Raw genomic sequence first — 12,830 nt, forward strand, 5'->3', positions numbered from 1 at the left:
TATTTTGAAACAGTCTCCCTAGGTTACTAAAAGTCTCCGTAATTGTTCAATTTGGTGGCCAACCCGCCATCCCCCACTCTGTCTTCCAAATACTGAGATTACAGGTGTGCGCCACCATGCCTGCCTTGGGATTTATTTCTAATATGGCAAGTACGGCAGGTTATTCCACACAAACGTAATTACCTCCGGGGTCCACAAAAAAGATCTAAAAATATCTGGAGATCCTGAAACCCAGATTTTGAGAACCACTGGCTTGATCCTGGGCCAAAAGTGAGGGCGATGAAGTGACACACCGCACTCGGCGCAGTAGGAGAGGAGCCAGGGCTGAGTCCCAGGTCCCAGGCATAGATCTCAGGTCCCAGGCCCCAGGACATGTCTGGGGTGCAGACACCTAGCTGTAGGGACTCTCCATCTCCCCTGAGCTTCCCTTCTCCCTGTCCCACCTTGTCAGGTTTCTCTGCCTGGACACTCGTGATGCAGCCTCAGTCCTCTCTCCCATTGGATGTGGAGTTTCGACAGGAGCCAATCAGCACTGCTATAGTTCCCGGCTATAAACTTCACAGGGCGCTCCAGTACGATGAGTCTCCCCAACCCCGAGGATGGCGGTCGTGGCCCCCCGAACCCTGCTCCCGCTGCTCTCGGGGCTCCTGGTCCTGGCCGAGACCTGGGCGCGTGAGTGCGGGGTCGGGAGGGAACCGGGGTCCGCGGGGAGGAGGAGCCGCCGCCCGTGTGCGCCCCGCGCCCCCTCCTCCCCATCCCCTCTGCGCCGCCCGCCCCGCGCCCCGTCCTCCCGAGTCCCGCGCCCTCCTCCCTCCGCCCACCCCGGGGCCTGCGGGGGGAGGTCGCGACTCAGGCGCCCCGTCCCCAGGCTCGCACTCCTTGTCGTATTTCCACGCCGCCGTGTCCCGGCCCGGCCTCGGGGAGCCCCGCTTCATCTCCGTGGGCTACGTGGACGACACGCAGATCGCGCGCTTCGACAGCGACGCCGCGGACGCGAGGATGGAGCCGCGGGCGCCGTGGATGGCGGGGCTGGGGCCGGAGTATTGGGAGGAGGTGACGTGGATCTCCAGGGAGAGCGCACAGATCGACCGAGAGCACCTCCGGACCCTGCGCGGCTACTACAACCAGAGCGAGCGCGGTGAGTGACCGGCGGGCGCGGGGCCACCGCGGCCTCGGGGACCCGGGGTCTGGACCAGGGCGAGGGCTCCCCGAGCAGAGACCCTCGGCCGGACCCGGGGACGGTCAGGGAGGCTTCCCGGCTCCATCTTCAGTTTAGGTGAGAATCCCCGGGGTGGGGCGGGGCTAGGCTGCGATGGGCGGGGCTAATAGCGGGGCGTGGTTGGCACCGGGGGCGGGGCCAGGCTCTCACACATTCCAGACCACGTATGGCTGCTCTGTGGGGGCCGATGGCCGCCTCCTCCGCGGGTACCGTCAGTTCGCCTACGACGGCGCCGATTACATCACCCTGAACGAGGACCTGCGCTCCTGGACCGCAGCTGATGCAGTGGCTCAGATCACCAAGCGCAAGTGGGAGGAGGCTGGTGCAGCGGAGCACGAAAGGGCCTACCTGGAGGGCACATGCCCAGAGTGGCTCCGCAGATACCTGGAGCTGGGGAAGGAGGCCCTGCAGCGCGCAGGTCTGTGGATTCCAACACCCCGAGTCTCCTCCTGCCGCCCACAGGAGGGAGGGAAACGCCCCACGCTGAGCACCCTCCCCTGCAGAGGGTGGTGTCCCTGGGCTCCAGGTCCTGATCAGAGTGACCCTGAGGCCCCCTGCTCTCAGGACGCTGAGCACCCACTTTCTCGGGGCTGGAGGGAAAGACCCTGAAATAGCTGTTCCCTCTGACTCTGGCGGCCTGGGCGTCATGGCGACGTCCCCAGGCTGGCTCCTGCCCCAGTCCAGGGTCTTGGAGTCTCTCTCCAGCCTCCCACAGCCCTCAGCCTCCACCCAGGTCAGAACTGAAATCCCTCTCACAGACCTGGAGCCTCTACCTCAGGCTGACTCCACTGATTCCAGAACTTCCCAAGGAACAGGAGATTATCCAGAGCCGAGTGCAGCCTGGAGTCTGGTTTTGCCGCCCCTCCCCACCCCGATTGTCCTGTCCACCTCAGGATGGTCACGTGGGCTCTGCCCCAGTGGACAACAGAGGAAATACAAAATGCCTCAATGTCCTGACTCTTCCCTCAGACGCCCCAGAGACACACGTGAGCCGCCACCCCAGACCTGACGGGGGCGTCACCCTGAGGTGCTGGGCCCTGGGCTTCTACCCTGCCGACATCAGCCTCACCTGGCAGCGGGACGGGGAGGACCAGACCCAGGACATGGAGACTGTGGCCACCAGGCCTGCGGGGGATGGAACCTTCCAGAAGTGGGCAGCTGTGCCGGTGCCTTCTGGGGAGGAGCAGAGATACACGTGCCACGTGGACCATGAGGGGCTGCCCGAGCCCCGCACCCTGAGATGGGGTGAGCAGGGCTGTGGGCACAGAGCCTGGTGTCAGGAGAGCAGGAGGCGTCCGGCTGAGAGCTGGGGTCACCCTGCCCTCCCTCTTTCCTTAGAGCCTCCTCAGTCCACCCTGCGCTTCGTGGGAATGGTCCTTGGAGGTGCGGCTGTCCTTGCATTTGTGGCTGGATTAATGGCTGCTGTGTGGAGGAGGAGGAGGAGAGCAGGTAGGGAGGCTCGGGGTCAGTGTTCTGGTCCCATGAGGGCCTCAGGCCTGGTGTCCCGCCTCCTTCATGGAAGCGCTGTCCCACAGCTCCCCAGCCTGGGTGCTGTGGGCTGACACGCACTTGTGAAGCTCAGGGGCAGTAGAGGACACACTCAGCCCTGAGGTGGTGGTGCTGAGACCTGATTCCACAGGAGAGGTCAGAGGGCGAGGGCCCTGCTGAGGACAGACTCCAGGAGGCGGCTGCTCCAGCCCGTCAGCCTCCTTCCTGTGTCTCCTGGTCCTCCCTGGGTCTGCAGTCACCCTTCTGGAACCTTCCCTGGGCCAGCACAGAGGATTCCTCTGCTCCTCATGACCCCCCTCATCCCCAGTCTCTCACAGGATGTTTTCTTCCCACAGGTGGAAATATGTGTTACACTCAGGAAGCCTGTGAGTATGACGAAGGGTGATTCTGACACCTTTGGGTTAGTATAGACAGGAGTCCACGGGGAGAGAGATCAGCCCCCATAATCCGTCTTTCAGCCACGTCTCCTATAGAGCTGTGAGTGTCACCACGTGCACTGGCTGATCTAATCTGTCCGTGATGGTTTACCCTGCAGTGTGACACGGCTGCCTCGTGAGGACTGAGCGACACGGGGTCCCTGGGGTCTCTCCTCACTGTGACTTCAAGGCCCTGACTGCTCTGTCTCAGCTGCCTCTGAACACGTCCTCACCTCTGTGTCCCCATCAGCGTAGTGTGAGGAAGGAGGAGACCAGCCCACCTGAGCAGGACCCTCCCCACAGGACCTGGGCCCTCCTGTCACTTCTGTCCCCGCAGAGGTGGTTCTCCATCCTGACACAGCTCCGTGCCGCGCTGATCACAGCCTCCTACTTCCCTAGTGACAAGAACAATCTGGATGTCGGTTTTTATTTCAAATCCTTGCCATGAAATGTGATGAATGGGTAAAGTAAATAAAAGAAAGATTTCTAACACCTGAGAGTGAAAATCACACCCGGGCAGGTCGTGCTGTGCACACTTGTAATCTTAGTACCTGGGAGGCTGAGGTCAAGGTCAGCCTCAGGAAGTAGTGAGACTCATCAACCATCAAGACCCTGTTACAAAATAAATAGAAAAAATGGACTGGGTGTACGTTAGAGGCAGAATGTCCTACATTCAAATCTCAATTCCAAAAAAGAAAAACTAAATAAATAAATAAACCTGAGAACCTTCCAGAATCCCCGTGTTTGCTGTTCTGAGTCTGCCGTCGTGTGGACAGAGGCTGTGGGGACGAGTGTGGACGGGGCTGTGCTGCTGCTCAGCGTGTCCTGCCTTAGGCGTGGTCGCTCCTCAGCTGGGCGTCCTCCTCCTCCCCCTCTGACCTTGTCCCTGGACACAGCCTCTTCCCACAGGACTGGACCCCAGGGGCTCCCACTCCCAGAGCCTCGTCCTCTCCAGGCCTGGGCAGGGAGGCCTCCTGTGTCTGGAGAGCCTGGCCAGGCTGGGTCTGCCCTGCACCCCGGGGCCACAGCGTCCTGGAGGAGCATCTGCTGAGGCTCCACTAGAAAGAGCCTGTCTGCAGAGAGGGCGGGGCCCGGAGCGTCACTCAGCTCACATTTGCTGTGAGCCCCGCGTGGACGTGCTGCATTTTGCCTCCTGACAACTCAATGCTGAGGGAAACAGGAGCGTTCCAGGCTGTGGGCTGAGTCCTCGAGGAGGAGACAAGCTCCAGGCAGAGTGGACAGGACGGTGCTCACAGAGCAGGTGAGTGTCAGGAGGAGGCAGAGCGTGGTGAGCGGGCACAGGGAAGGCGCTGTCTTCTCGGTGTCAGCGTTGGCCTCTGTTGTGAGGTGACTTTGAGGAGAGGCCTGAGGACAGAGGGCGTGGGCAGGAGGAGGTCTGCAGGAAGGACCTCAGGTGCAGATGCCCTGGGGCCGGGTCCTGCTGTGTCTGGGGGAGAGGGAGCCACCTGGATGTGGCGCAGAGCCTCTGAGGGGAGTTCTGTATTGGTTTGTACTCAGCCCTTCCCCTCAGGGAAAGAAGGTAGCAATGGTGGAGGCCGGAGCCTGGTACACACCCTGGCCTCACAACAGACTGAACCCAGAATCCCCACAAACCCTGAGCAAATCCATCTTCCTTGCTCTGCGTTGTAGGGTCTGGCTTTTGGATTAGAGCAGCTTGAAAGTTGGCCCAAAGCCGGGCGTGGTGGCGCACGCTTGTAATCCCAGCATTCAGGAGGCTGAGACGGGGATCGCGGTTCGAGGACAGCCTCAGCTACTTAGTGAGGCCCTCCGTAAATTAGTGAGACCCTGTTTCAAAATAAAGAATAATAATAGGGCACAGGGTGTAGCTCAGAAGTGAAATGCCCCTAGGTTCCATCCCCAGACCCATTAAAAAAAAAAAAAAGAAAGAAAGCTGGCCCAGAGGAGGTCTGAGGTGCAGCCTCATCCTGTGGCCCTGGAGGTGCTGGGGGGTCTCAGAGTGGGCCGCGCTGGTCAAAGACGACACGCTGCTTTATTGTTAATTCAGAAAATAATTCAACCTCTGAGATGAATGAGGCAGAAAGAAATGAGCATCGATTGTTCAAAACAACCAGAAGATAAAAATGTTTGACAGGAATTAAGACATACCTTTCAATATAAACTATGTATGCAAATCATCTTCATCCTCCAGTTAAATCCCCCAGCCTGGCTTATTAAATTATTTGGTTCATCTTTAAGGAAGCTATAAAAGTTAAGTCAAACATGTAGCACAATCACCTCATTTTTTAGTATGTGGATTTTTTTTCTGTACTGATGATGGAACCCAGGTGGTTCTCTGTCTAATCTACACTACCACTACAAACTGCTTGTTATTTTTTTTTTGTTATTTTTTTGAGATTGCTGAGAGCCTAAGTTTCTGAAGCTGTTCTCTCCTGCAATCTTCCTATCTCAGCCTCCCAAGTATTGGAATTAAAGGTGCCTGTCTGATTTTTATTTTCTTTGCAGGGCTGAGAGCAAACCTAGACTCTTAGCTCAGCCTAGGGAAGCCCTCTGCCACCCAGCTGTCTCCAACCCTAAAATGTGGAGCCTGATCAAAGCAGTGGGGACTCAGGACCTCAGCCTGGCCTGGTCCCCACGAGACAGGGGGTTCACCCTGCAGGACTGCCATTCTCAGGAACGGTGCCCCAGAGCAGTGAACACCACCTGGAGGGACGAGGGCAGTGAGTCGGGCAATAACTCTCACCCACAGGCTCCCGGGAAACAAGGACAGGTCAGACCTAAGCGCTTCCCTGAGCCCCTGCTTCTCCCCCTCCCAAGTCCTCCTCTCTTGTCTCCTAATCCTCATGAGGAGAAGCAAAACAGCAGGCTTCTATCCCAGCATTTGGGAGGCTGAGACAGGAGGATCTGAGTTCGCAGACAGCCTCAGCTACTTAGTGAGGCCCTTTGCAACTCAGTAAGACCTTCTTTCAAAATAAAGAATAAAAGAGTTGAGCTGGGGTTATAGCTTGGAGGTAGAATGCCCCTGGGTCCCATCCCCGCTACTGCAAAAAAAGAAAAAAAGAAAGAAAGAAAGAAAGAAAGAAAGAAAGAAAGAAAGAAAGAAAGAAAGGAGAGAAGGAAGAAAGGAGAGAAGGAAGAAAGAAAAGAAAATACAGCCACTGCAATTTGCTCCCAAGTGTGTACAGAGAAAGTATTTTTAGTTTGATTGCATTTAAAACCTGTGTTTTAAATAAATAAAATAAAATAAACTTGTGTTTTTATCCTGTATTTGTTTCTTTCTCTTTTTATGTGGTACTGGGTATGTTTTTGTTTTTGTTTTTGTTTTTGTTTTGGTGGTACTGGGGTTCCTGGAAGCCCTTCTTCCTCTGGGCTACACTCCCACACCTATTTTATATTTTATATTTTTTTAATTTGGAAACAGGGTCTCTTAAGCCAGTGAGGCTGGCTCTAAACCAGCGCAATCCTCCTGTCTCCGCCTCCCAAGCACGGGGATTACAAGTGTGCGCCACCATACCGGGCCTGTGGTACTGAGTATGGAACCCAGGGCCATTCTAACCTCCAAGCAACACCAAAAGCCCTATTTTTTATTCTTTATTTTGAAACACAGTCTCACTGAGTTGTAAAGGGCCTCACTAACTAGCTGAGGCTGGCTTCAAGCCTGCACAATCCTCCTGTCTCAGCCTCCAAATTGCTGGATTACAAGCGTGCGCTGCCAAGCCCAGCTCCTGTATTTTTTTTTTTTTATGAACTGTGATTCTTTCCATGTTGCATTGGATGAGGGGAGTTTTAAAATCTTTCCAGCTCGGACTCCAAGGCTGGGATCGGAGCCTGCCGAGGGGTTAGGCCGGTGCCAGGGCCAGCGAGGCCGGGATCGGACCCTGCCGTGATGCAAGGCCAGTGCTGGGGCCTCCAAGGCTGGTATCGGAGTCTGCTGAGGGTTTAGGCCAGTGCCAGGAACAGTGAGGCCAGGATCGGAGCCTACCGTGAGGCAAGGCCAGTGCTGGGGCCTCCGAGGCCTGGATTGGAGCCTGCCAAGGGGTAAGGCCGGTGCCAGGCCAGCGAGGCTGGGATCAGAGCCTGCCATGAGGCAAGGCCACTACTGAGGACTCCAAAGCCGGGATCAGAGCCTGCCGAGGGGTTAGGCTGGTGCCTGGGCCAGCAAGGCCAGGATTGGAGCCTGTCGTGAGGCAAGGCCGGTGCTGAGGCCTCCGAGGCCGGGATCGGAGCCTGCCAAGGGGTTAGGCCTGTGCCAGGGCCAGCAAGGCTGGGATTAGAGCCTGCCGAGGGGTTAGGTCAGTGCTGGGGCCAGCGAGTCTAGGATCGGAGCCTGCTATGAGGCAAGGCCGGTGCTGGGGCCTCTGAGGCTGGGGCCTCTGAGGCTGGGATTGGAGCCAGCTGAGGGGTTAGGCCGGTGCGGGGGCCAGCGAGGCCAGGATCAGGGCCTCCCATGAGGCAAGGCCTGTGCTGGAGCCAGCGAGGTCGGGATCAGAGTCCTCTGGGTGGCCAGGCCACTACTGGGGTGGTCAAGAGTGGGATCGGAACTTGCAATGCAGCATGCACAGAGAAATAGCACAGAAAAAAAATCCAGAAGCTTCCCCTAATTAGCAAAAACTAGGGAGAAAAGGGTAACAGAAGGAGGTCAATTTGTAGAAAGGGACCTACAGAGAAGCAATTAAGGTGACCAATCAGAGGGGATGGGATGGCGGAGGACGGAACCTCTTTAAAACTCATGAGGTACATAAACAAATGTATCAAAGATAATCACCAATCAAGCATGGGATCGAGGGAGGGGGAGGGAATGGGATGGGGGCTGGATGAGGGCTAATTGGATGATGTGTGCTTGTATATCCTCTCAAGTCTTGTATTCTATTGTGATATATGATTACAATGCACCAATAAAAGTATTATTTATAAAAATAACTTTCCCAGCTCCGGGCGGTGCACTCCCTCCATTCTGAGACTTCCTTCTCTCCTCTTGCACACACATGGCTCACAGAGCCCCAGTGGGCATCGAATCCACCCACTTCTCTTTGCTCAGGATGTATCTCTAAGCACTGTCTGTACTAAGCTGATGTACAATCGCTTTAGTTCCTCTTAAGTGAATGGAAAAATAGCATCCGTTTTACTTGCTGTGCTAAAGGGAAATCATAAGTTCCTTGTTCTTTACCACCTCATAAACAAAATAAAAGGGTAAAACTGCTGGTCTGAGGGGGCAGGTGAGGAAACCTGGAAGGAGCTCTGAGGACACAGGGTCTCTATTCCCCAGGGAGGACCCGAGGCGCTCAGTTATGGAGAGAGGACAGTGCAGTGGCCTGAGGATGTCCTCTGGTCCTGGGAAGGGCCAGGAATCCGTGCTGGGCTCAGAGCTGCCACTGGGGAAGGAACAGAAATAACAAGAGACACCTGAAAACCATTTCTCCAATTCCAAAACCACACCAAGACTTCAAAGGAAAGAGAACTCTGTCCTGAAAGTCAACTCAAAAATTAATACAAAGGGCTAGGGCATCAAATCCAAAACTCCAGACACAGCACACATCTGTCCAGAGTGGACTTTTTCGTGTCATGGGAAATCAAAGTTGGCTTACCATGCGTCAAATAAAACAGCCCAGTCCCCCAGAGGATAGAATGAAGGTCGAGAGCTCCATGTTCATTGTAAGGGGGCAGAAAAAGCATTTGTCCTAATCAGTATCATTTCATATGAAATCTCTAGCCAATTTCAGCAGTAAAAAGGAAAGTTATTTGGGGGGGGGGGGTCTGGGGATGGAACCCAGAGGCATTTGACCTCCGAGCTATACCCCCTGCCCTATTTTTTATTCCTTATTTTAAAACAGGGTCTCACGAAGTTGCAGAGGGCCTCATTAAGTAGCTGAGGCTGTCCGAGAACGGCGATCCTCCCTTCTCAGCCTCCCGTATGCTGGGATTACAAGCATGCGCCACCACGACCAGCTAAAAAGGAACTTTTTGGATATGGTTATAGACAGTGTGGGGACAGTCAAAATGTGGCGATCAAGCCAGGTGTGGTGGTGCACGCCTGTAATCCCAGCATTTGGGAGGCTGAGACAGGAGGATTACGGTTCACGTACAGATTCAGATACTTAGTGAGGCCCTTTGCAACTGAGTAAGACCCTATTTCAAAATAAAAAAAAAAGTAGGGCTGGGGGTGTAGCACATAGGTAGAATGCCCCCTGGGTCCCATCCCCAGTACCGCAAAAATGGTGGAGGGGACTTTGAGTTGCACTGGGTAGCCAGCCTCTTGGGGACACTGGCACCCCACAGGCCCGGCCTGAGGTGGATGGCAGTCCTGTTAGCTTGAAGTCTCTCCAGCAGCTGGGAAAGACCTTGGATAAGTGCTAAGATTATGGGGTGTGGGGGTGTTGGCTTTATGTTTTGGGAGGGGTAGAGAAGCTGGCCTCTGACCATGCCTCTTAGCATGACAGAGGCTGCAGTCAGCCATGATAAGAACAGAGGTCACTCCCCACGTGACTGGCTGATTGCAGCTGCTCCAACAGTGTGGACCAATGCAGGGGACAGTTCAAGTGCTAGAGGACTCGCTCAGGAATGCCTCAGGGTGAGGGTGAGAGGTGGGGTGTGACACCGCCCCCTTTCCTGCGAGGGTGCCTCATCTCTCTCCAGGCACCTCATGAGGGCCAGGCTTGAAATAAGGTGACTGCCATGCTTCCTGCCTTAGGAGAACCTGCTGCTGGCAGAGGGGAATGTGAGCAGCCATGATGGGACGTCAGAAGGGGCCCGGAAGGAAGAGAGAAGCCAATTCGGGGTTCCAAGCTGAGATGTGGGCAGATCTCCTGGCCGCATGGGAAAACAGAAAAAAATTAAACTGGAGCCAAACACCTGCTTTATCTCAGGCCACAGCTGAAGGCCGAGCAGAGATTCCAGCCCTGAGGAAGCAGGTGGGGGAGGAGCGGGAATGGACCCAGTGTCTAGAGGGGAGATGACTGGCAGGAGCACATCCAGGGTGAGGAGGAAGCCCCCAGCCCCTGTCTCAGTTTGCTTAGGGGGAGAACAAGGAACACCTGCTGAGGGCAGAGGGGAACCCTAGGTTCTGGGGCATCGAGTGGACCATGCTGGCAGGTGCTGGCATTGGTAGATGCAGCTCAGCCAGCCTACACCAGGCCCCTTCAGGGCTGCCCATCCTGGAAAAGTTCTGTGTGGAGCCAGTGTCCACGGAGACGCTGGAACGCCCCAGGGGAGGGGCTTGCAGCCGAGCAGGATATCTTTAAACAGGGTCTCATTAAGTTGCAGAGCGCCTAAGTTGCTGGGGCTGGCTGAGAACCTGCAATCCTCATCTCTCAGCCTCCCAAGTACTAGGATTCCAGGCAGGGGCCACCATAGCCCGTGATGTTTAACTATTGAAGTGCGTTGCCTGGCAGCAGTGCGTCCTAGGCCATGTGCTCCCTAGGCTGTGCTCCCTTGGAAGTGTGTCCCCACGCTGTGTCCCTGGGCAGACATGGCCACCCCATAGGAGCAAAGAACTGTATGCACCAGCCCATATCCCCAGTGTTCCGTAGCCACTTATGGACACGTGATGCGGGGCAGAAAACCCTCAGCCAGTGGAGAGTGGGCACTGTAAACCCCTGCCGGCTTCTGAGGGGCACGGGTATTCAGCATCTGCGTGGACACCGCTGCAGGCTCTTGGCTGCCTTCCTGCAGAGACAGCCTGACCAGAGAGCTGTATACAGAGGCTGACTTGGAAAGGTTATGTGGGCCGCGCTCGCCCCCTTGCGCCGGGCGGCGGTAATGACACGTCTCAGGGGTACCACCCTCTCAGGCAGGTGCAGCAAGCAAACAAGTCCTAGGCCCACTGGGTCACTCGACTCTGGAGGGATGCATAGAGGCGGCCGTGGTCCGTTTTGCGGGCTTTTGTGTATGTGTGTGTGTGGTACTGGGGATGGAACCCGGGGTCATTCTACCTCTGGGCTATACTCCCAGACCTATTTTATATTTTATTTGTAAACAGGGTCTTACTAAGTTCCTGAGAGCCTCACTAAGTAGCTGCGGCTGGCTTTGAACCTGTGCGATCCTCCTGTCTCAGCCTCCCAAGCGCTGGGATTACAAGCGTGTGACACCACGCCCGGCCGTTTTGGGGGCTTTGAATGGGCAGCATTGCAATGGCGGCTCTGAGCAACATTCCGCTGCCCACTCCCACGGCCATGGCAGAGGACAGCCAGCTGCGTGGACTTAGCCCTGGACGGTCCAGCACCCACACGCGTTAGTGACCCTGAGTTGTATGGGGACAGGGCCTAGACCCGGGCCTCCAAGCAGCCCCTGGTGACAGGCAAATGGGCCTGGTAGTCCGTGTCAGTTTCCCAGGGGCAGCTGAGCACCGCGTACCTGAGTGTGAGTGGAACGCTCGTGTGACTGAGCCTGGGCTGAGCCCTCCTGCACTGAGCGCGGTGTCAGTGAAAGCCAGCACCTGCAGTAAATGCACACACGTCACCGCTTGGGAGCTGCGCCGCCCACTGCAGCTCGCGTTGCTGCTGTGACTCAGGCTGCCACGTTGCTCACGCCTTGCACGCAGTGCTCCCCACGTTGCTCACGCCTTGCACGCAGTGCTCCCCACGTTGCTCACGCCTTGCACACAGCGCTCCCGAAGGAGGGAAGTGGTGTGGACCGCGAGGCAAGAAGCCCCGACGGGGCGGAGCGTGGGAGTCACAGCACCTGGTGCGAGGCCTCCCGCCCCCCTCTGTGAAGGCCACTGTTGTCTGAAGACCACTAAGCGCGTCCTGGAGACGCCGTGCTGCCTTAGGTGACTCTGTGTCCCGGCCAGCTGCCCCTCTTGTTCTGACCTATAAACTGGCCTATAATAAACTGGACTGAGACAGGCCCGCGCGCGCATGCGTGGACGTCCTACGCTGGCGTCCTCCTGAAGAACTGGAAGAACCGTTGTCAAAAGCAGCCGGCCAGGCGTGCTGGGCACGCTTGGAATCCCAGCATTCGGGAGACTGAGACTCGAGATCGCGGTTCCCGGACAGCCTCAGCTACTTAAGCGAGGTCCTTTGCAACTCAGTGAGACTCTGTTTCAGAAAATAAAAAATAAAAAATAGAACTGAGGGTGGAGCTCGGAGGTAGAATGACCCTGGGTTCCATCCCCGGTACCACAAAAAAAAAAAAAAAAAAAAAAAAGCATCCATCAGGCGTGGTGGTGCAAGCTGGGAATCCCAACCTTCGGGAGGCTGAGACTGCAGGGTAGCAGTTCCAGGACAGCCTTAGCTAGTACTTACTGAGGCCAATGGCAATTCAGTGAGACCCTATTTCAAAATAAAGGATAAAATATAGGGCTGGGGGTGTAGCTCGGAGGAAGAATGCCTCTGGGTTCCATCCCCAGTACTGCAAATTCAGGTAACTCCATGGTTTCAAAATATTGTAGAAACATTTCTCTTCAAACAGTGGGATTATTTAAATTACTTATATCAGCATGTTGACCATGAGAAAGTATATGGGATGTGAATTTGTAGATGAAAGATTTGGAAAAGTTACTTACCCAATAAGTGTAAAGTGGTTTCATTGTTGTTTTGAATTGCAATCCTCCCCTCTCAGGCTCCCAAGTACTGGGATTACAGTCCTGCACCATCATACCTTTTTAAAATTCTCTTATTTAAGCCTTCCACTCTATGGTGTTTCATCATGGCGGCCCAAGCTAAGACACAAGTTATTCACAAATGCCAAGAATCTCTTGTGCACAGGGTTAA

At 55.5% G+C, this 12,830-nt stretch overlaps 1 protein-coding gene across 1 annotated transcript; it reads left to right on the plus strand.

Moving 5' to 3' along the window:
* Nucleotides 1-596: 596 nt before the first annotated feature.
* On the plus strand, nucleotides 597-11,830 carry LOC308273272 (HLA class I histocompatibility antigen, alpha chain G-like; the record flags this gene model as incomplete). The annotated part of the gene is made up of 10 exons (XM_080710353.1): nucleotides 597-672; nucleotides 869-1,138; nucleotides 1,362-1,637; nucleotides 2,189-2,464; nucleotides 2,558-2,668; nucleotides 3,064-3,109; nucleotides 3,202-3,205; nucleotides 3,395-3,562; nucleotides 9,633-9,691; nucleotides 11,692-11,830. Exons 1-10 carry the CDS (start codon nucleotides 600-602, stop codon nucleotides 11,828-11,830), a joined length of 1,422 nt encoding a protein of 473 aa, XP_080566479.1. The 5' UTR covers nucleotides 597-599.
* Nucleotides 11,831-12,830: the final 1,000 nt, after the last annotated feature.

Source organism: Muscardinus avellanarius (genome assembly GCF_963383645.1).
Source record: "Muscardinus avellanarius genome assembly, chromosome: 14".
Lineage (NCBI taxonomy): Eukaryota > Metazoa > Chordata > Mammalia > Rodentia > Gliridae > Muscardinus > Muscardinus avellanarius.